The sequence below is a fragment of the Phodopus roborovskii genome, unplaced genomic scaffold, assembly GCF_943737965.1.
Source record: "Phodopus roborovskii unplaced genomic scaffold, PHOROB, whole genome shotgun sequence".
Taxonomy (NCBI): Eukaryota; Metazoa; Chordata; class Mammalia; order Rodentia; family Cricetidae; genus Phodopus; species Phodopus roborovskii.
In genome coordinates, this window is record NW_026126541.1 from 19,278,257 (window position 1) to 19,302,922 (window position 24,666).

Here is a 24,666-nt window from a genome sequence, read left to right on the forward strand (position 1 = left end):
AATGATTCTATTGCAATTTCCATGTATACATTCCTATCTGCAAATAGTCCTCATTCCAATTTCAAAGTATTTTTCTTTTATGTTATTTAGCTGCACTCCATGTTTATGTGCTATCATACTTGTACTTTGTTTTTTTTCTTTTATACTTCATTAATCTCCACCTTTATTTTCTTTCTTTCTTCCTTTCCTTCTGATTTTGTTTGTTTTATTCTTCCCCTTCTAACATGTTCAGTTGGATATTAACCTTCTTCTGAGCACTGTTATAATTTTATCACAGAGTTCATGATTGTAGAAATTTCTCTATAGTGACTATGCATGTTTTCCTTAATTTCATTTAGATTGTTTTCTTTGAGCCAAAGTGCTATGGTCATGTCAGAAGAGCAGCAGGTGGCACTTGAATTCAGGAGATTGGGCCCACCAGAACGTAAGACACTGATGGGTGAAGAGTGGGTAGGTCCCCAGGGCTTTGGCTCCAGAATTTTCTTATTACTGCTGTGCCTTTACATGTCAGCTGCTGCCATTTTTCTCTGACATCTGGCATGGTGTGAATGGGTTTGTGTGGGAGGGAGGAGATCCCTTTAATGTAGTGTGATTATCTCATGAAAATATCCCGTGCTACTATGCATTTTTACTTGTGGATTATTATGAAGACAATTTCCTATTAAGCTGTACTTTTCAAAGTGTTGCCCCCATCCATGATAAAGCACAGGCTGCAAAGGATAGAAAATGGGACCAAGGAAGTGTGTCACACAGCTAGGACATATGAGTTTCTCTTGAGGAGCCATATAGACTGTGGCTTGGGTTAATGGTTAAGGAAAACAGCTGAGCCCCAGAAACTAGGCTAGCTCAAGGTCTTTTAATCTTAACGTTGGGAGATCTGTTCACACGTGTTGATGTGCATCATAGCTAAAACAAAGCTTTAAATAATGACTTAAAGTTAGGTTAAGATGTTTTTGTTAATGGCTGTTAGTTAGAAAATCTTGGGGAACAATTTAAAGGCACACTTTTAATATTGAGTGAGGGATCCATTGAAGTCAGGGAACAAAAACAATGATAGCCTGGCTATTGCTGGCTGATGTACTCTTCTTATTAAGATGGGTTGATCAAAGGTGATGATTGATTCCTTGTACCAGTTTCTGTCCTCAGCTTCCTAAACAAACAAACAAACAAACAAACAAACCTGTTGATGAGTGGGTATGCACCCTGAGAATTTAAAGTAGAGCTGACTGCTTTTCATATATAAAAGTTTACATTTGTGATTCTTTTAAGACTTTTTTTTTAAATAAGATTACTTTTTGAGATAAATAATAAAGTGATTGGTCCTTTCTTTGTAACTGCAAAATGCAGTCTGCCAGTAAAAGAACTGGCTGAGAAAAATACCTTGCTTGCTTACACTTTGTTAATCTATAACAAGTTGCTCGGACATGAATGCATGTGTGTTCTTGTGAATAATTTGCTTTTCACCTGTAATACATAAAATGTTTAATCATGTGGGGAATGGGAAATGTGTTAGGAGTAGGTTTTCTGCCAGCCCACCTGGTCCCACTGCCGCTGTGCCAGCCCCAAATAACACAAAGAGACTCTGTATTTGATATAATGCTGTAGGCTAGTTACTAGTTTCTTATCGGCTAACTCTGTCTTAAATATTAACCCATTTCTATTAATATAAGTACTTCCACATGGACTCCTATTACCAGAGAGAGGGGCTTGCATTCTTCTCTCTGTCCTCCATCTTGGAACTCCTCCCTACTACTTCCTCTCTCCTCCTAGTCCTACCTATCTTGCTTTCCTATTGGCCAACAGTGCTTTATTCATTAACCAATACGAGAAACATATTTACAGAATGACATCTCCCATCAGAAATGTGGTTCTTTTTTTTTTTTCTTACTTGTATTCATTGCAATTATTCACTTAAAAAAATAGAGTGTAACCTCATCATGATTTTTATACTGCTTGAAAGAGTCTGCTGGGGTATATAAGCTGTAAGGGAAGAAATGCAGAGGGATACATCTGGATAGAGGTAAGAAAAGAAATGGAGAGATGATAGACAGACCCTAAAGGTGTATGTGCGTTCATGTTTTTCCTTTTTTATTCCCTCAGATAGAAAAGTCAAAATGAGTGATTAGTTACCAATCCGTGGCTCCCCATCAATTCCTGACCAAAAATTGAGAGGTCTTTGTTTTATTTATTTACTTATTTATTTTCCAGTGCCGGTGTTTGGATCCAGGATATTGAACACGCCAGGACAGTGTTCTACCATTGAGCTACATCCCAGCCCTATTAATTTTTTATTAGTGTCAGTCAGTTTTGCTTGCTGGCTTTTGTTTGGTGGGGGTGGGGGTGGGGTGTGGGACGCTCTACAGAGCCCAGGCTGGCCTCAGTAATTCAAGTCCTGAGATTACAGACATGTGCTTACACTACCTGATGTTTGGCTGTGATTTCATGACAGTGTTTTCCACATTAATTCTATTCCTTGGGCTTGACTGCAGGTTTTCTTTGTAGATTAAGGCACACTCAGGTGTTTTTGAAAGTTCTGATTAGTTTGGTTTCATCAAAGGAAGCATGAAGATATATGGTCAATTGTTAGTTCACTATGTTGTAGTGGGAATTGGTAATGGGTTGTTTTCATGAATAAAGTCAAAAGTGAACATTTTAAGAGTTTAGAAACCAGAATTTTGTTCTTTTTAAGTAAAACTGCAGTAGCTGGAAGTGGGCAAAGAATCGAGTTGCTGCATTCTACCCTTAGGCAGCTAGGAGGCCCATAAAGACATTTCAGATGTCTAAGACTTGCGGAGCCTGAGAGTTTTGCTGATGGCATGGTGACAGACTGTCTCCAGGTATCACTCAGTGTCCTTTGTGCTATCGTTGTTTCATGCCAGGTTTGTACCGCCTTCCTTCTTAGAACTTCTGTGTAAACTGTCAGATTACCAAAATGATGTGCTAAGATCTTTACCTTATGTTTAAATAATTAGTTCTTGGCACTGGTGTGTGTCCTTTATTTCCAATTTCCCTATAGCTTTTGCTCAATGTTGCTAAATCACTTGCTCCCAGCTGCTCCTAACTGTTCATTTGTTGCAGGTACAACTTTTTGACACTGGAATACGTGTCTGTTAGTGAGATTGTTCCTGTTTGAGAGCCAGTATCTCACCATATATATCAGGCTGACTCTACACTGATGCCGATCCTCCTGCCTCAGTTTTCAAGTGTTCAGATTACAAAACTGAGACACCATGCCTGGCTTGTTATTAAAATTTTGATCTTTGCTTTTTGTGAATTTTTAATGGTAATTCTTAATTTCCTGAAGTTTGCTTTTATATCTTCCACACAACACTGAATATGATTCCACTTTATACGTGGTTTTTTTAATGGTGTGTTCTGTATGACATATGCATGTGTGTGCATGTTTATGCTGAAGTCAGAGGAAGATGTCAGGTGTTGGTTGTCTCTTATTCTTTTCTGACTGTTCCCCTGAGATGCAGTCTTTTACTGAACCCAAAGCTCACCTGTTCAGGTAGGATGGCTACCCAGGGAACTCTGGGGAGCTGCTTGTCTTCACTCTCCAGTGCTTGGGTTATATGTGTGCCTGACCACCGAGAGAGTCCTGGGGATTCAAACTGAGGTCCTCATGTTTGCTCAGCAAGTGATCTTAGTTGCTTTGGCATCTCCTCTGAAATTACCTTTCCCTTGATAGTTGAGGTTACCCGAGTTGTGTTGACTTGTTACTTTTGTTATCTTTTGTTAGACTTCCAGCTCCATTTCCCAATTTTATCAATTCTAGTCTTTCTTGGTGTTTGCATCTGTACTAATAAGCACCATTTGCCTCCACTTCTTGATGCCATTACTGCAGAAGCCCTCTTGACTGTAGTCTTCTAACTAGCCTACCATTCTCAGTGCATTCCTTCTCCATAAAGTCACCTGCATTCTATCACAAGCCCCAAGTACAAGGTGGCTAGCTAACTAACTAGATTGGAGAGCACATGTTCAGATAGAAACTCTGCTTTAGTAAAGTGTACAGTGATTGAGGAAGAGAGTTGACATCAATTGCTGGTCTACACATGCATGCACACACGTGCCCCCTTACCACATAGAAATTCACAAAAAGAAAAAGAAGGAAGGACAGGAAGAAGGAAGGAAGGGACGGACAAACAAGTGAAGGCAGCCAGGCAAGATGAACAAAACAAATGCAAGCCTAGAATCCCAGCACTGAGGGTTAGGGACAGGATTCTTGGAGCTGCTAGCTAGCTGGTCTAGCCAAGAGTTATAGGTCCAGTTAGAAATCATCTTTAAAAAAAAGTACAGGGCAATTGAAGACTTCATCATAATCCTCTGGCCTCCACACATACATGCATATGAACATGTGAACATCTGGCTAGAGTACAGACTTCCATTAATGTGTGATTAACGTGCCACTTGGTTCATTGTGACAAGTGTAACATACAATGAAAGATGAGTAAGAGGGGAAACTGGGTGTGGGATACATGGGAATCCTGTACTTAACCTATTATAAAAGGAAAGGTTATTATTCTAGAGGAAGGTTAGCAAGTCAACAGTATGCACAAAATGGTGTTGCAAACCTTTAAATCAGATCTGACTTGACAAAACTTTTAGAGACAGGGAGATCTTCTCTAAACTGCATATCAGAGGCCCATGGCTCCAGATTAAAAACTCCTTTAACTTAGGGTGGCATTGAGTACCTGACAGCAGTAAGAGTGATGGAGGGGAAGGGTAGCAGCACACACCCATCAGAGGGCGTGGCTTCAATCTTTATGCTATCAGCTGACTGTTTCTAGTGTGCTAGCCATATTTATGGAGGTAGATGTAAGCCGCTTGTGGGTGTCAAGTGGTGTTTTCACCATTTGCTTCAGAAGCAGCTGGTTTCCTGGGTTAGAGGCACAGTGCGAAGTTTAGCCGGTTGAGAATACTTGTTGCCTTTTTTCCTGCTTCCCCAATTCAGGCATAAAGAACATCACACTAACTCTTGGGAGAGCAGGCGCTAATGCTGCATCAAAACCTAAGGCTTCAGTTGAATTAAGTAACAAATGTAGGTGAACACAGGCTTACTCATTGTTGACTATCTCTCACATCACTCATCATTTTGTCCTCACTTCTCTTAAGAGCTCAGACTTCAGTTTTCCTGAAGCACCAGCTTTTAAGATACTAGAATTCAGATACACATGATTGGGTTTAAGGTTCACTCCAGAGATGAAACCCATGCCCGAGACTGCTCAGGTGGCTGGGAATCTGGGACTAGATAGACCATGGATCTAGAGGGCAACCAAATACTATTGTTCTGCTAAAGAAATGTACCAACAAAATGACTCCTAGTGGCATTCTGCTATGCTCAGCCATCATTAGAGAAGCTTTAGCTGCAGTAGATGGAAACAAATACTGCCAATGTGCAGAATGAGAGACCTTGAAATGCTCGATCCTAAATGGGGTATCTCTATCAAACCTCTCCCCTCAGGACCCAGGGAACTTCACAGAAGGGGAGGTAGGAAGATTCTAAGAGCCAGTGGAGATGGCAGATACCAAGGAAGCAAGGCCTTCCAGACACAGCAGGGCTGATGAAGGTATGAACTCACAGAGTAGGTACTAGCATGCATAGGGCCTACACAGGTCCAAGTCAGACTGGGTCCCAAAACTGAGAGGGAGAAGTAGATATACTCTCTCATTCCCAAATCAGAAACTATTTCCATTAGACACCAGCTCACAAAGGAAAAATTTTTTCAGAAGTCTCACCGAGTATACAAGCCACACTTAAGGACAGGTCCCATGCCCTGAGGTAAATGGCTAACTCAAAATGAGCTCAATGGTACTTTGGGAATATTTTTGCTCTTTTTTTTTTTTTTTTTTTTTTTTTTTTGGTTAGGCATTTTCCCCCCTTATGGGCCTTTTGCTTATATATTTTGATCTCTATTTTTGTGTTTTTGTGTTTTCTGTGTGTGTGTGCACATACCTCTGCATGTTATGTGCTTTCTTTTTTCCTGTTTTGTTGTATTCTCTCTCTCTCTCTCTTTCTCTCTCTCTCTCTCTCAAGACTGAGAGAAAGAGGCATGGAGCTGGATCGATGGGAAGGGTCTGGGAGATGAGGGAAGGGAAACTGATCAAAACATACTGTATGAAAAAATACTTGCAATAAAAAAAAAATTTAGTTACTAACATACAACTCATTTTAGTTGACTAGTAATGGGCCTCAATGATCAGGACGTAATACACACAGTGACCAATGTTCCCTGCCACTGTGGCAATGTCCTATATCTGGATGCCTCTTAGCAAATGCATTTGTGACTGTGAGTCTGACATACACGACAACATGACTCAATGAGGGAACAACTGACAAGTCTATTTAAAACAAAAGCAGCAAGACCATTTTATTTTAGTGAAAACTACTTTTATTTTAAAATCAAGTGCATAGCACTCATCTAACCCTGCTGTGTAGACTTAGCACCATACTCACTGTGTGTAGTTCGTCATAGCACAGATATTTTGGCTTGTAGTTTGTACTTGAATAGTGTTTATTTAAGGGACTCTAGTTTAAAGTCCTTTTTACACATCATTAACCTTTTCACAGTACACATTTAATGATGGTCCAGTAATCTCAAAACAAACCTTTTAAGACTAATTAATAAATTAAACAAAACAAAACCCACACAGTCCCCCCAACCCCAAGCTAACTGCTATTGAGTTACGTCTATATTGAATTCCAATGTTGTTAAAATAGTCATGATTCCCCAGCTTCCCCACCTGGGTATGCAGCAATAGTCAACTATTGGACTCAACCCCACCCCCAAAAGGATCAATCCAGTGTTGTTTAGCTTTTTAAATATAACTGGAAGAAGTGTTAATAAGCTTTTTAAAAAGGCAAATACTCTTTGACAACAAGAATGACATAGAACCAATCAATAAAAGCATTTGACAAGACATTAAATTACCACAGGCACTGGCTGTTGTTTCAAGTTAGGATTTCTATCCCAATAGCTTACATTCATAGCATTACTGAGGTAGTTACAATACTGAAAACTGGATTCCATATTGCTGGGCGCTGTGAATGTGAAAGACACGTTATCATCTTTTGAACCTACTTTCTCCTAATAATTCAAGTTTTCTTAAGGTAAGAATTATAAAATCCAATTAGCAGCCTTTTTAAAGAGGAAAAGTGATAGCAAACTGGAATGAGTGTTCTTACCTGAGTGGCCTTTCATCGCCAGACTAGTCAGTCCACACACAGAGTTCTGCATTCTAAATATCAAAGTCGGCTTCCTTTTAAAGAAGGGACGTTTCTCTAAGAATTCCTGCTGGCAGAAGTTACCACCTGCACTGCCCCAGCGGAGCTGTCTCCATCAGTCCACCATGCTGGTGCCCTTCCCTACAAAGGCCATTGGCTGATTCCTAGAACCCCTGCACACCCACATCTTTACAGTGAGTTCTCAACAACAGGCTGTGGTAGTCTCACACTGCCACAGCTTCCCTTCTAGTCAAGTGCTATCTTATAAAAACAGACACACCTTACGAATTTTAAACCACAAAGTTTCCCTCCACCAAATCTTTTTCCACAGATAAGAGCACAATGTATACAGTTTATCAGTTCTTTTACTTTTTAAGTTTATCTGCACCCCCCCCCCCAATATTTTATGGCCAGGTCACCCTTACTATAATGACTATTATTGCTGTTTTTACTCGCCACTAATAAATTGTCCCAGAGCAGCTGCACAGCCATTGTAATGAAAATGGCTACTGAAATTTTGTAATCAGTGCCCCTGCTTGTTTAGCCTGACTTACTGGATTCCAAGGTTGCTTACAGAACTACCCTCCCCATAACAAAGTGCCGCATTAGCCCAACCTGAGTACTACCCTGGCCACCATCAACTCCAGAATAATCCCACCAGACTCTACTCTAGCACTGATCCTATACAGTATGCCTTCTCCTTTTTAAAGAGTGACAACAAATCTGGATAAAAACACTGATTGCACTGGGTGACGCGCAACCTGTCCACGCAGGAGCACCATAGGACCGACTTCATTCATCCTGTGCTATGTTAGATTCTCATCCCAGCAGGAGCACTGGAGCCCATGTTACACAGGTAGTTCCCACTCTAACACTCCAAGGCATGTTGGTTACAGCTAAGTGTTTCCAAGTACTACAAGTTCCCTGAGTTAAGTGTGCTTAATCCTGAAGAATCGGGGCTGATCACTTATGGGGAAAAACCAGCAGAGTAAAACAAAAATTATAATCATGATTTCAAGGTATGTATCTGTTTCGCCCCTAATTTAGTATATAAATCCAGACATGTATATTATTTATGATAGGAAGTTATATAAAATCATCTGTTTTTTTTTTTTAACTGCACAGATTAGTATACTTAGCAACTGGTAAATTTGAACTCAGAAACCCACCAGTAGGTCAGAAAGACTCTGAGCTGAAAGATTAAAACAATTCTTCAAAAATAATACTGTTAACTTTCCTTCATAAACGATGGTTTGGCAAGTCCACAGATAAACAGTTTAAGTCTTTGACGTATGTGCCAGCGTTAAGACCCAAAGCCTACCACAGCTCAAATCTCAGAATGGCAAATTTTCGGCTATATTGAGCATTTTGAAATATCTGGACCATCCGCTGAGGGTTGGAACATTTCTGTCACAGGGATTGACACACAGTAGTATCTGCTGCACCCTCCTAGGTATCCCAGGTACGAAGGGACACTCAGTCTCCTGGAGCCGGTGCCTGCTGCTGCATTCTGACACTATTTGTTTTCCTTTCTTTTTGAAGAGGAGTACAAAAAGCTTGCCCCAGAGCTATCCATCTCAGAACAGCCTGGATCAGTTATGACCTACAACATGTACGTCATCACCTCTCAAAGCATGGAGTAATACATGGGAAATGTTCATTTATCTGGTAACTCCGATTATAGGAAACACTGAGACAGGGTTTAACTTCCACTGGTATTGCCAGGGACATCCCAACACCAGTCTGCACATGGCCAAGGCCCTGGACACTAGTTTGGAAGCCGGCAGGACAAGTCTGAAGAGTATAAGATGAAGTGTGTGTGGTAGACACGATCTGCTGACGGCTTGGCTGTTGTGACACAGGATGACGGTACTGCACCGAGGTCTGATGAAGATACTGAGGTTGCTGGAAGTGAACTGGCCGTGAGGGCTGAGCTGTCTGGAACACACCTAGCTGCGCTGACTGAGGAGCTGACTGTCCCCTCTGTTTGTTCGCCTCTTTCACATCATTGTCATGAGCACTGAGACAAGAGAAAGGAGACAATAGCATAACCTGGCCAGAGCTGCAAGTGCCACTTCCCACCTCCGCCACAGCTTATTTCACCTACTGCCACTGCTGCTACACAAGAACAGTCACTCTACCATCATTCTGACAACTGCGACACTTCCTTATATCCTTCTCAAGTCATTTATCTTGGTATAAACATTGCTGGAAGCTTTGAGGATTCTTTCCAACATGGAATTTGTGGTCACATCCTTGTGACCCTTAAAATTCAGTGGTAGAGATGGGAAGGGGGTAAGATCTGCCTGGACCGATGTTAGCACTGTGGACCTGCATAAATACAAGAACAACTCCCTGTCCTGTCAGTTACTTAGGGTCTTACTGGCAGCGGTAACTTTACCAGGTAAAGCACTATTTATTCACAGCAGCGAGTACCTGCGAAGTACCCTGAGCCTCTGAGAAGTAGTTTTTAGGGTGCATTATACACAAAGGACAATGTTAACTAGTAATTATAAATGCAAGAGCAAAAAGGCTTACACTAATAGTCGTTCAATACACTGCACTAAGAAATCCCAGGAGTAAGCAGTAAGACGATGCAGTCTCGTAGGCCAAGTTGGAGAAAGACGAAGGATAATCCTCGAAGAAGCCACACATGCAGCAGCTACTAAAGAAGGTGCATAATTTAGAAAGGCATAATCTGTGGAGACACCAAAAACGAACTTAAGCAACAGGGTACATGAGTCGCCAGTGCATAGCCACATGAGGGTATTCTCAGTAACTCACCTTGCAGAGATACTTCCAGGAAGTAATCTGCGTATTTGGCCATGTAGAGTTTAGTCTTTTCCAAGCAAACCATTGGCCAGCCATCGTGAAGATCTGTCTCATGTACTGCTTCAGAGAGGTAATACTCAATGAAATGGGCAGCTGTAGGAAGGCAGAGGTTCCACTGAAAGGTCTCTAATAGTAACAGTTCCATATGCAGCAAATTCTGCTTTGTTAGCACTAGATTCATATTAGTCATACAGCCCAGGCTGTTGAGCTGCTCCAGCTTAGGCACACTGTCTTCTTTCTCTTCAAATTTACCTTTTAAAAAAGAGGGTGGGGTGGAGAGACTGTTAGAAAAGTGATCTTTGAAGGTCTTGCCAGTTAAATGGGACCTGCTGTCTTGCTAGCAGGATTCAGATTTATGTCCCCTCTATCTCATACAGATGTCCCTACATCAGAAGGCTCTTCTCTCCCACGTCTGCATGTTGTCTTTCTTAGTACTTCCCACCCTTGACCTTTAGCCATTCTCTGAAGAAAATGTACATACATTTGAACAGTGTCCTATGGCATATAGGAAATAGGCATATATGCTAATGAAGCAGTAACTACCCACTTGACCCCCCCAAAAGTGTCCTTTTTGTGGGCAGGTGGTAATTAGTTAAAGAAAATTATTTTAGCAGTGTATTGGTGGCGCAAAGCTTTAATCCCAGCACTTGGGAGGCAGAGGCAGGTGGATCTCTGTGAGTTCAAGGCCAGCCTGGTCTACAGAGCTAGTTCCAGGACAGCCTCCATAGCTACAGAAAGGAAACTATTTTAGAGCATCAAGAATTTAACATCAGAACTTTATCTAGTTAAATGCTCCACCACTGAGCTAAACACTCCCCATTCCCTTCCCCCCAGTTTCTTTTTCTGAAAACTGATCAACATCAAGTATTTATTCTTGGCAAATTCCCAGCATAATCTCAATGGCAGAGAGGAAGGAAATTTGAAGGGAAAACTGAGTAAATGACTTTGATACAGGCACTGCTTTTTCAAAATCAAACACAGAAATAACAAATGCACCTCTACCTTTCCTCCTCTGTAAGATTGTTTTTCAGAAGTGGGGCTAGGTGTGGTGGAGCAGGCAGCATAACTGTAATCACTTAGGAGGCTAAGGCAGGACAGCAGGTGTGAGGCTACATAAAGGCCTGCAGTGTGAACCTGTCTCAAGCTCAAAGGCTGGGCCACTGAGGTGGCTCAGTAGGTGACAGTGCTCACTGTTTGAGCCTGGGCACCTGAGTGCAACCCCCAGGACCCACAAGGGTGGACATAGGGATCAAACTTCTCGAAGCTGTCCTCCAACCCTACACAGTACACACCCTCAACTATGAGTTTCCCTTCCCTCCAGTAACAGTGTTTCAAAGCAAAGGGGGTGCTGAGGAAGAGAAGTCTTAAGATCTTTTAAATCCCCTCACTCAGGGCAGAAGAGGAGTAAAAGGTGACACAGTGGAATTTCATTATTTGAAGGATATTTTGATGAGTTCAATATTATCCGCTTTCCTTGGAAAACTTATAACTTTATTCTACCCATTTATAAACAATTTATTGGGAAAAGTTAAGTAAAGCAGGGAAACAAATGTTTCCTGGTGAAGGTTCTCTTCTTGAAGAAGTGGATTTGTAACCCTGGCTAAAGCTACTACCACAGATGGCAGAGGCCAGGGCCAATCAGCTGACTGGTGTGCAGTTGGTAGCCCGTGGGGCTTGCTCACTCTGGCTCATCTTGAGTCAGGAAAAAGTGCTGGAAGTTAGCTTAGGGCACAAAACTGGGATAGAAGGGTTTGTCCTTGATGCCAGGAGACTCTAAACTCCTATCTTGAGAAAAACTTAGCTACTCCTGCTCCAGACAGACTGTAAACTTCTTTAGAACTAAACCACTTGTTGAGGTAATGGGTCTTGTACAAGCTTTATACATGTTAGGCAACTGCTATACAACTGAACTATACTATTGACCCTTTCCAATTTTAATTTCAAAGCACTGCTTTAAGTTGCCCAGACTAGACTTAGACTTCATATCTTCCTGGCTCTGTTTCCTGAGTATCTGGAATTACAGACATACCCCATCCCCAGCTCTTTAAATATTACTGCAAAGAGGAGCAAAACTTACATAATTCAGGCTTTAAGAATCTAGATAGCCTTTCCCATTCAATTCATGTAAGAATGGCATTTTACAACACCACAGTGGTCTTCATGACATTGATCAGCAACACCATTGAAGAGGAAAGGAAGTCACTGTTCTCAGAGCAGTAACAAGAGGTTACGTAGAAGGAAAATGATGCAGGCAATTGCTCAGTCCCTGCAGATGAAATCATCAAGGCTTTCAAGCACCTTGCCATTTGTGTAGCAGCAGTACTGGCTGCACAGTTCAAAGGAATGTTATAAAAATTAATGAGTTTATTTATATCATGCTTTAAGCTCCTTTGAAGAAATTAATATACCATAATTCACTGTAATTCAAGGATCAAGGTGTTTCATATTCTCTTCTTGAAACTTTCATCATCAAAAAATAAAACTGTTTATGGTCAATTTCACAGCTCAAGAAACTAAGATGTTACATAAGGTCATCCAGTTCACCCAAGGTCAACTAAGCCCAGTGAAACCAAACATGGAAGCCGAAAGGAAGAATTTTATATTCTCAAACCTGCACTTCTAAACCAAACCATCATGCCAGATTATATGTGAGCAGCTACCAAGATGATAGCCTTCTGCTGTGTTTATAAATATCTAGCTATTAAAGAAATGTCAAGGAGTTTATATGCTGAATTTCCAAGTTAAAAATAAACTGCATGGTGTTGAAGAGATAGCTCAGCCATTAAGAGCACTGGCTCTTCCAGAGGAACCTGGGCTCAATTCCCAGCACCTACTTGGTGGCTCACAACTATCTACAACTCCAGTTCCAAGGGATCTGACACTCTCATATAAACATACATGCAGGAAAAACACCAATGCATATAAAATAAAAATAAATCATTTAAAAATAAAATGAATTGCATGCCAGGCATGGTAGCACAGGAATCCTAGCACTTGGGAAGCAGAGGAGGTGGGTCTCTGTGAATTTACAGCCAGTGTGGTCTACGTAGGAAGTTTCAGGCCAGCCAGCTACATAATAAGATCTGTCTAAAAAAAATAAATATGCAACATGCTGTAGTAATAACTATATTTGGGATTCTAATTCAGTCTTAAGTTTTTGGGATCTTTTTTATTATAGATAGTGATATATACTCAACTACATGGATAAGAATTTCAAAAAGCATGAAAACATCAATGAGTTACATGCATTCACATCTATCATTGTGTTAACTGCTATGTATGTTTAAATCTACTTGTTCCTACATGCAGATCACAAAGACCAGGGTTTTGTTTTCATTTGAAAGGAAATACCAGAAGCCATATGATTATATTGATAAAGGACAAACAAGAAATGAGAATAAAGGAAATGCATATCTACTTCCCAGAAACAAAATAGCAGGTTGTCTTTCCCTGACAGGAAATGTACAGATCAGCCATGGAAACCACACGTTTTCAAACACAACAGAGAAGATTGATATAGTGAGTAGGGTAGATGGTGCCATCTGGGGCCCAGCAACATTCTATTCTTTCATTAACAAATAGAAAGATCATCCATACTACATACAAAGAGTCTTCACAAATTACTAAGTCCATCAATTTAACATGTACATACATACATACATACATACATACATACATACATAATCTCAGAAGCCTCATCTCCCAGGCTGCTTCCAAACTGCCCGTATGCTCAATGCTGTAACAAGCTGAGACAAGCCAAGGAAAACAGCTGAAATATAAGAAGTCATTTTCTTGGACAAACAGATCTCTTCCTCATCGTTGTTGTCCAACATGTTAAGTTCTCAGCCACTGTTCCAGCACCATGCCTGCCTGTCTATTGCCATGTTCCCTGCCATAATGGTCATGGGTTCTACTACTTTCTGGAATGGTGAGCCCATTAGATGACTTTGTAAGTTACTTTAGTCATGGTGCTTTGATATGGTAGTAGAGAAGGAACTAAGACAGTGATAAGCAACTCAAATCTGAACTATAGCAAATATGAATACTACACCTCCTTACTAGAACATAAGCTTTAAAAATTACACACTGCCACATTAATTGCACCAAATAATCTTCCATAGAATAAAAGGATCACAACCATACATTGCTGTATGTAATTTAAATACAAGAGCTGAGAACTCCACTTCAACCATCCTAAGACACTATAAGAACCAAGTCCCCTTCCTCTGCTAGGGAAACAAGAAAGTAGGAACCTACACCATGATGGCAAGCACTATATGGTGGTCAAACTATTCCTCCTGCAGACAGGGTCTTGCCATGTTGCCTGAATGTAGGTTCTATCATATCTTGTTTAAAATTGTTAGTAACCAGCGAGATTTTGAAGTGGGCTTTAGTAGTGCCATGTAATGTAAGAAGTCTCTCTAGCTAGTTTGGTTAAGTTACTAGTATGCAAACTTCAGTCACATATCTAAGTTACTTTGTGAAAATGTATCATTCATTATTTACAATCCATCAAGCTTAGCTTCCTATTTGGTTCAGAATACTCTTAAGAACCATAGAGAGCAAGTTGGGACTGGCAATGGTTGAGTTGACATTAATGATCTAAAAAATTTAAAATAGCATTGTTTTTATGTTTGATGGCCAGGGTATGTCTCTATTATGAGCTAATTCTGTAAACCTAACATTCTATGGGATAAAAACAAACATGTGTTACTTGTGGATTTTCATACATCTGACCTGTCAACTATGGGTTTTTCCAATCTTACATATAGACACACTCTAAAGGGCTTCAGAGCCAGTGTTGAAACACAATACTTTAATTAAGTTAATTATAACTGTGTAAGTACAAGTACTACTTCTTTGGCTTCAGGGCACGGAGGTGGGACTATGTGTCTAGATCTTAGAGGACACCAGATTTTAAAGGGAAATAAGATATTCAGGAAGTATATACAGCATTCTAAGATTTTGTCTCAGGAGGCACATGATGACCTGAATGTATAAGGGCTCTAAATGCTACATTAATCACACAGGCAACCCCAACACACAGACAATGGGAAGCCATCATTATAGTTGGGTTTTATTTACATTCATCTGGTTTTACAAAAGAAATGAAATAATTTTAAAAGTCATTCAAGCAGAAGTCTTGGAGTAAGAAAATAAAATTTAAGAGGCTCAGCTCTGCATTGAGTTTTTTAAGCTTTTTAGTATCTAAGCTGCTGTTAGGCATGTTCTTATAGCAGCTATATGGATGCCAACATTCCAGTGAGATCAAGGTTGACAATAACAACTACAGACTACTTTGAAATAAGGCTTAATATGGGTAATATAAAAACAATAACAAAACAATTATCAATTCAACTTCATATCAAATGCGATTTTGTTAAATGAAGGAAAACTTAATTTTAATTCTTTTACATGCTCTCTCTTCAGTGCAGACACTATCAAACAAGTTTTGGGATGGACAGCTAGCAGCACATTCTGTAAGGGTAATAACAGAACCTACTAGCTTTTTGGAGCTCATTACCTACGGAGGGATACCTTGCTCAGCCTAGACACAGCGGGGAGGACTTTGGTCCTGCCTCAAGTGATTGTGGGAGCCTTTGTTGATTGCCCATGGGAGACCTCACCCTCTCTGAGGAGAGGATGGGAGCGTGGAATGGGAGAGGGAACTGGGATTTTTGTGTAATTAAAATTGTTTTAAAAATGAAAAATAAAAGTCTATCGGATTACATACTGAGAAGTCACTTTGTATCAGTTGCAAAGAAACCTGACTGAATGTATTAAACTTACACCATGTAGCCAAGACAAAGTGTGCAGCACAACACCTTTAAGAGTTTCTCAACTCCAGCTACACTAATGTTTTGAGCCAGAGACTCTTTGTTCCAGGGAATTGCTCTTTGAATTGCAGGGTGTGCAGCAGCATTCAAAGCATCTATACATTAGATACTATAGATCCCTAAGTTGCTTCTGGTTGTTCACACTGATCAAGAACAACTGCTCTCAATCAACATTACCTTTGGGATTTTTAAAATGTTAAAAAATAGAAATACCCAGTCCCTAGTATTCAGATTCCAGCACAGTGTATTAGTTAGTCCTCTCACTGCTTTACCCAACTATCCGACCAAAAGTAAGCTAAAGGAGAAGGATTTACTTTGGCTCACAGTCCAGAGGCAGGCAGTCTGTCATGGTGGGGGTGACACAGTGGCAGCAGTGGCTCCCTCTGTAGTGCTGACTGGGAAGCAGAGACAAGGGAATGTAAGGGGTCAGCTGGCTTTCTCCTTTCCCCCTCTTTATTTAGTCCATGCCCCAGACCATGGGATGGTGCCCCTGGATTTGTGGTAGGTAGGTCTTTCCTCAGTTAAACCTCTCTGAAAACTCCACGTAAATATGTGTAGAGGTGTATTTCCTAGAAGATTCAAAACCCAGTTAAGCTGACATGAAGATTAACCAATAGATCTGTGGTGCTTAGAATTTGTATTTGTATTAGTCTTTGGGATGTAGGGCTTGGGCATATTTTCTAAAAAACAAAGTCAGAATTATTTTTTAATATCTAGCTAACAACCACAGTATATATACTTCCTAAAAGCAATAAACTGAAATGACTGGGATATGAAAATACTTCACTGAGTTCTCTATAGTTTTATCATATAAACCATGTAGATTTTGAGTCATGTAGATCAGATTCATACTCACTTGCTAGAAGCAGACAGGAAAGTGCAACTAAATGAAGCTGCTGAATAGAGATGTCATAGCGATCCATGAACAGGTCCAGCAAATAGACAGCAAGATGTCGGGCAGAAGGGCAGAGAGTGAAGCGATTGCTCACGATGGCAATCAAATCAGCGAAGTATCGCCTGAGACTCAGTTGAGGGGACTGGCCCTTGTAAGAAGGCAACTTCAGCTCCTAAAACAAAAGGAAGAATATGTAATCTACAGGAATGCCTTGATAATACAGACGTAACACTGTTTTCCTAACATAGTGTGTTTTAAGAGCTTAAAGGCACTCTACTTGAAAGGAATGTAGAAATTAAGTTGAGTGGGAATAGGCTGTATAGCGTCAAGAAAAACAAAATACAAAGCCAACCACACTCCAAATATACATTTCTTCCAAGGCAAAGAGAGAGCAGACTGAGAGAATGCTCCTGGAACTGTGCAGACAATACATGTTATATAGACTTTATATATATATAGAGAGAGACCAGGACTTATCCATCAGTATCTTTTAACATTACTTCCGTTCTATCAGTTAGGATCTTTACTTTGCTATCTTTCATATACATAAACTTTTTTAATCATCAGTATCCACTCTCAGGACAATTTTAACAATTCATTTTAAACTCTGTATTACCAAGAGATTCTGGGAGTGGGAATGTAGCTTAGTAGCAGAGCATATTCTTACCATGTGCTAAGCTCTGGGTTCAGTTCTCAGCAACATGGAACGCAACACACACACACACACACACACACACACACACACACACACACACACACACACGGGGGGGGGGGGGTGTCCAAATGTGTATCAAGATGAAAGTTTTCAAATTCATTTTGTAAGATGAATGTAACACCAAGAATAAACCTCATGGGTAAATACAACAGAAGAAAGAAACACAAATACCAAAAGCACACAGAAATAAAAAAGGGGGAAGTACGATGGACTTCATAAATAAATTTTATCTTGAAGGGCACCATCAGAATGAAAAAAGCAGTCTACAGGATGGGAAAAAACATTTAAAATCATATATCTGGTAAGAGGTTATAGCCAAATTAATTTTTAAGCTTTATCTTTTCTCTTGTTCTAGAGTGCTAGGAATTGAACCCATGGCCTTGCACAGACTAGACACTCCATTACTTAGCTACATCCCAAATCTTCCCAAATTACATAAAGAATTACTATAACTAAAACCCAATTTTAAAGTGGGAAAACAGACATTTCTCCTAAGAAAACACAAACAGGGGCTAGGGAGATGGCTTAAAGGGTGGGAGAGCTTTCTATGAAAGGCCCAAACTCAACAAACTGGGCACAGCTGCACACGCCTTCCTTCCAGCATCAGGGAAGACAGAGGCAGGCAGAAGACTCCCAGGACTTGCTGGCCAGCCAACCTAGCCAAAACAATTCCAGTTTAGTGGAAGATCCTCCTCAGGGCAATATGATGGAAGAATGACACAGGAAGATATCCACAGTATCAATCATGTACATGTACCACACATAAAAAATGCAAAGTAACACACAGACACACAGAGAAAAACCATAAAGTAACCAACAAGCTCAGAGATGCTCAACATCATTAATCAAGAAAATGCAAACCAAAACCACAAGTTACCACTTCATACCCATGGAGCTTGTTATTACCAAAACAATCCCACAATTCCATCCCCAAAAAATGCCCCAAAGAGAAAATAACAAGCACTGCCAAGGCTATGAAGAAACTAGAATCCTTACCCATTACCAATGGTAACATAAAATGATGCAATTGCTGTAGATAACAGTGTGGTAGTTTATAAAATCTTAAATATAGAATCACCCCATGATTCTACATTTCCACTTTTAATTATATGTCCCAATTATATGAAAGTACAAAGATAGGTATTTGTATACCTATATCCATAATGCCATTACAAACAATGAGCAAAATGTGGAAATAACCCAAGTGCTTATGGATAGATGGATGAAAACATACACACACACTGCAGCTTTAAAAAGGAAATTATGACATGTTGCATGGATGAACCTTAATATGCTAAGTCACACAAATGGATAATTAGTATATTAATATGATTCCATTTATACCGAGTATTTGGTCAAAGTCACAGAGGCAGAGTAGAGCAGTGGTTATCAGGGTTAGGTGACAGACAACTGGAAAGAGTACATTGTTTTAGTTTAGAAAGATGGAAACTTACAATTTATAGCCCCAGGGATAAACTGTCTCAAGCCTCTCTCTAGCAGGTGAATTAAAATGCAGAGATCCTTACAATATACTGTTGACATCACAGGATATTGAGAACATCAAAGAAGACCTAGCTTGGCCACGGGATAAGCAGTTGTAGGAAAAAGGAGAACTGAATATTACATTGAAAGACTAGGAATTGCTTTATTTTTAACTATGTTAATTTTACCAACATTAGTAAAAACAGCTTGGAAGCCCAGGGCCATTAAGGGCCATCAACATGAGATTTTAATTTTATTTGTTGCTATTACTGTATGAGCATGTGATATTTGTGGGTAGCTCACACATCATGCTGTACATACGGAGATGAGAGGAAAGCTTTGTGCAGTTGGTCCTCTCCCTCCACCTTTATGTAGACTACAGATAAAACTCCAATCACAAGTACCTGTTGAGCTATCCCATATCACACATAGCCTGCTGAGCTACCTCAGCAGCCCCAGAGATTTTAAATGATACGTTCAATGAAACTCACTTGTCTTTTTCAGCAGGAAAGTACAAGGTCTGACCAGACGACTGTCAGAGACAATTCTCTTTGCACGGGCACTACAGCTATACAGGATGGGAAAGAGACTACACTTTCCTCAGCCACAAGTTTCTCCTGCTATCTTTTTTCAGTCCCTTAGAATAGAGCACTCTTGTTCTGGTTTGTTTCTCAGGAAATCCAAAGGCCCAAAACACAGGGAAGCCAAATGCATGACCTCGAGTCTTAAGTCTTCACCAACTAACCATTTCAAATGCCATGCCCTACCCAGAATGGGTTAACTCTCTAGCCAGGATGGAAATAAAGGCCTATAGGAAACTTTCAAGTGTAACTACAACTCCTTGGAACCCATATTTTCTTAATGTTTTTCACAAAACTACAATTGTTTCCATTTGTCTTTCTCACACCTCAAATACTTTCCAAAGGGTTACAACACAGGAGCAGAATGATAGAAGGTAAATGTGAAGTCTTTCTGAACGAAAAGCTATTCACAAAAATAGTACAGTTCACTGTATTTCACTCTTCCCCAGTAAACACAGTGCTGGTCACATCAACTGTTTCTTTAAAATCCGGAGGGTCTAAACATAGGCCATCTTTTACAGATAATGAATGGCAACTGAGTTGCATTCAGATGACTTTTTCTTATAAAACAGATTGTCAGAGTCTATGTGGGCAAAGACCATGCCTATGGTACTAAGTCACTGCTCTGACACCTGGCATAAGCTAAGTACTAAACACATGGCACAAACAAATGACTAACTCACTGATTAATAGCTGATATTGGCATTTTCAATGAGAAAAGTTTAACTTGACTGCAGTGCACTACAAATAGTGATTTCTCCTGTTGTACAGTTCAAGCACTATTATAAAATGCTACCGTTACCTGAAAGCAGGACCACGGTCTACAAGACAACATGAAGCAACTCTGTCTGAGCAGTTTGCAACAGGTGGCCTGAGACAGGCTCCAGAGAAACCCTTCACATTCACCTGACTACAGGTCTGTCTTATTCCAAGCCCTTCAGAGACTACACAAAAGACTACACATACACACACACACACAAAAAAGTTCTACTTCTAAGATCACCTGCAAAACTAAATCAATTACTCAGGATTAAAACTACCTACACATAAAATATTAGAACTAAAAATCGTGGGGATCATCATGGGGGGGTGTCTTTACACTCTTTACACTTTGACATCCTCCTGAAAAAAAAGAAAAGAAAAAGAGTATCATTTATACCAACTAACTAGTTTGCTACATACTAAAGATAAAAAGACTGACCCTAAGAAAATCCAAAAATCAAAAGTAAGTTGGGACAACTCCCCCTCAATATTCCAAAGAATCATCCCATGGTGGGAACATTTACATAGAGCAATCTCATCTGGGTCTGGGGTGTATTCGGGGTAAGAGGCTCAACGTCAGGATTAGTAAAGAGTATTAGGAACATCAAGCTTTGGGGGGGAAAGGGAGCAAGTTTAACAACATAAGCCAGGGCTCAATGTCCCAGTCTATTTAATATGCTCAGATACACAAAATACAAATCGATTATCCTGGGACCCTTAAACCTCAAGCTACTGAGCTTCTTATTCAAGAGTCAGCTGTTTTGATTCTTAGTTTTCTATACTTAAGGTGGCTTTTTAGGTCCAAGGTGAAACTGAGTTAGAGGTCTTTCTAGATCTCTCCTCTGGCTGTCTGAGAGGCAGGGTTATCCCACAAATCAGACTTATGACACTCCAACTGAAATCATTACTTAAGCAACAATACACAGACTCTGGTCCAGAAAGTGTTTTTGTTTTGTTTGTTTTTTCCTAGTGTTTATTAAGTATACCACATCTACTTTCTACAAGCGATATTACCAAGGGGCAGCGCCTTCCTTCCACCTTAAGGCTTTTCAAACAGCCTCAAATCTGAAGGACCAAGTAACAGTAAGTTAGCACTTGAGGACCAAGTAACAGTAAGTTAGCACACAGTCCGGGCTCAGAACATTCTTAAATCCGTGTGCAGTACAAACATCAGATTTCACAATCACCCCACAAGAAACGCTCCATCGTCGTTACAGAGGAGGAAACTGAAAAACTGAAGACTCACAACAAAGTTTGAGGGAACTGAGTTACGTACAACTGTGGCTTCCAACAGCTGCATGCAGCAGCAAGTAGAAGCAAGGACGGCTGTCGACTCGATACGAATTAAGCATGTATATAATCCGTGCTCCACTTGGCAACACTGGACCATCGCTTTCCACATTCCTTCTCCCAACTCCCACGCCCCACTCCTCTCCACATGTACAGCTTCTTCGGATGCAGCCCAGGGAAGGAAGAAGTTAATTAACCTTGACAAATAAGCAAACTCGCCTTCTCTGCCCCGGAAAGTATCGAGTAAAGGACCTAACCAGCCTTGCCAGGAAGCGCGAGCGCCAGGAGGGAAGGTCGGGGCTCGGGGTTACCTTGTACCGAAGCGCCTGGTGAATATCCGCAGCCAGTTGTCCTCGCCACCACTGCCCCTCCAGCTCCATGGAAGCCGGCGGCGCGCCGGGCCAGACGCCTCCACTGGAGTCTGGAAGACACGCCCCAGACGCGGTCACCGCCAGCCACTTCCCCGCCACGACCCTCCGCGCCCCCGTCACCCGGGCCGTGACCTCAGGTCACCCGGCGCGGCTGCTCATCTTCACCTGACCCGACCCCAAGCCATCCTCCGGGGCCAGCCAGGCCCGATCTCCCCAGCCAGGGGCGCGGGCTTAGGGCGCCGGCTGGAGGAGCCGCAGGAGGGTGCGAGCTTCAAGCTCGGGGCGGCGCGGCCGGGCTCCGGCTCCCGGAGTCCCGGGTTCGAACGCTGCCGCCCGCCGCGGGGCCGCGGGAGCGCTGACACCGCCCGGACGCCGCCGGAATGGAGGGTGGGCAGCGCTAGGCCAGGTCGGCGCGGACAGCGGTGCGTGCTCGGCCCCGGCCCGGGGTCTGAGGTCCGGCCGCCGCGGCGCGGCCCCCGGGCCGAGCGGCGAACAAAAGGCCGGCCAGCCGGCGTGCAGAGCGCCTCGCCTCCCCCCGCGACGCCGCCCTCCCTGCCCGGCCCGCGCGGGCGCTCACCCGGAACCGCGGCCCTCACAGCCCCAGCCCGGACGGTGCTCGCGGGACGCCGGCAGCGTTCATGCCGCACTCGGTCGGCCGCGGAGCCCCGGCCTCAGCTCGGGCCCAGCCGCGGGCCGCTCGCGCCGCCCATTGTTAAAGGAGCGGCAGGCGGCTCGGCGTACAAAGCCGGCGCGGGGGCACGGGCCGCCCCGCGCTGCCAATCTCGTCTCGCGATACAGCGGGGTCGCGCCGCGCCGGCCAATCGGCGGCCGGGCCCGGCCGGGCCAGGTGCGACTCGGGCTCTGCGGCCCCCGCTCGGCGCGGCGAGCCCGGCTGCCTGTCTGGCTCTGGAGTCTGTCGGCGCCCGCGGGCCACTCGCCTGCAGAGGACAGCTCTCTGTCCTCGATGGGTCCTGGGTGCGGGCAAAGAAAGTTGCGATGAGCGTTGGCAGCGCGGGTGTGGCCCGCCGTCTCAGATGGAGGGGCTGCTCGCCCGGTCCCCCTGCACCTGCCCCCGACCCCCGGCCTTCCAAACGGGCTTTTGCTGTTCTCACTGCTCCTAAGTCGCTTTGCTTGTCAAATTCTGCTCCGGTGCCACCTGTAAACCCAGTATTCCTTGTTGCTTTTGCGTCAGCGATTCTCAAGAGCTGTGAATGGAACTGGCATCTTTAGTAATCCATAATGGATGGAGTTGACCATCTGAGGTGGCCAATGAAGAAACTCCAAACTGTGGGAACACTCCAGCGTCGATTAAGGTGATGTTGGAGCTGGAATGTGAGTGACAGACACCCTGTCAGTTACTTGTATTTGAAAGTGTTTGGTGGACCACCACAAAAGTAGATGGTCAGCTGGGACAGCGGTCCCCCGACTTTGCAGGGCATAGCTATAGAGCGACTTCAGTATTTAAACATAAACCGTGAGACCGCACCCCTTACTTTGACTGTTTTGTTTAGAAAGAGGAATGATGATAAGGGGCTACTACAGAATGATGAGTGCACATTGCGGGAGCCGGGCTTATCGAACCGGTATTTGCATACATTCCGCATCAGACCCGTGTGGGACAAGGTTAATGCCTGGGGAAAGCAGGGGTTCGGGAACTGATGGCTAGAAAAGGGAAACGTGCAAGTGAAAGTGGGCAGAGCCCAGCCTCACCCAGTGCGGTCCAGGAAGAAGCTACTAGCAGAGAAGGGACACATCAGGCTAAAATTTCCATGTCCTTTATGGTATTTAAATAGTACCCACGTCCTCAGTTTCCAATTCATGACTATTGAGCAGGCTTATGGCAATAATTTGGCTTCCAAATGATTTAGAATCCAGGCCTTTCTTAACCTCTTCAGAAAAGCGGGCCACAGACTGTAACCGTCTGTGTGATCCTGTAATGAGAAGGTTGTCCTACAGTCATCCTCTGCTTTGAAGATGTTGTTTACAGCGAGATATTTGTTCAGAAATCATGTATTACTTTCTAGACTTAGATGGCTCATTATAAGAAGTCAATATTCACTTTTGTTAATGCCTATATACGTCTCTGGTGGTCTTAGATTATGCATTCCTAAGAGGCAAATTTCAGTTTTAGTATTTGTAACAAAAAATGATCCAGAGACTGACATTGGGGTTCAAACGTCAAGCTGAAGTTAAGAAAAGCAAAGCAGCTGGCCACTAGCCTCAGGCTGAATGAGCTGATCCTGTCTGTCTCCACCAACTCTCAACAAGTCTCAGACTGTAAACCTCTCCTCATCATGGCTGGAGAATGAATGAATGCCTGCCTCTACTGAGACCTTGCTTCTGTCTTATATACTTCTCTGATGTTGGAGTTAAACCGATTCACTCTTGTGTAGCTCTGGGTGGCCTTGCACTCACAGAGATCCACCTGCCTCTTAATTCTGAGTCCTAGGATTAAAGGTGTGCACCACCACCTCCTAGCTTCTGGCTGCTGGGATGGGATCATAGGTGTGTATCACCACTGCCTGATCTCTATAGCTTGAGGCTGACTTTGCTTGTCTGAATCTTCAGTCAAGCTTCAATAAATCATAAATAATGTATCACTACAACTATCTCTTTATTCTTTTAGAATGAGCTGGGTACAAAGCAGTTACTTGACTGAACTGTTTTCTCATAGTT

At 42.3% G+C, this 24,666-nt stretch overlaps 1 protein-coding gene across 4 annotated transcripts; it reads right to left on the reverse strand.

Annotated features, from left to right (window-relative positions):
* Positions 1–6,375: 6,375 nt before the first annotated feature.
* Positions 6,376–22,720, reverse strand: Ccnj (cyclin J). Of its 4 annotated transcripts, none has more exons than XM_051199699.1 (6): positions 22,568–22,720; positions 21,931–22,040; positions 16,751–16,961; positions 10,010–10,309; positions 9,764–9,887; positions 6,376–9,245 (listed from the first exon to the last, which is right to left on the reverse strand). In XM_051199699.1, the coding sequence occupies exons 2-6, from the start codon at positions 21,997–21,999 to the stop codon at positions 8,846–8,848; spliced, it is 1,104 nt and encodes a 367-aa protein (XP_051055656.1). In that variant the 5' UTR covers positions 22,000–22,040; positions 22,568–22,720; the 3' UTR covers positions 6,376–8,845. The 4 variants fall into 4 exon arrangements, with proteins under 4 accessions (XP_051055656.1, XP_051055654.1, XP_051055657.1 ...); XM_051199697.1 differs by having other exon boundaries at positions 9,764–9,890; XM_051199700.1 differs by having other exon boundaries at positions 9,764–9,923; positions 10,010–10,150; positions 22,568–22,718.
* Between the last annotated feature and the right edge of the window lie 1,946 nt (positions 22,721–24,666).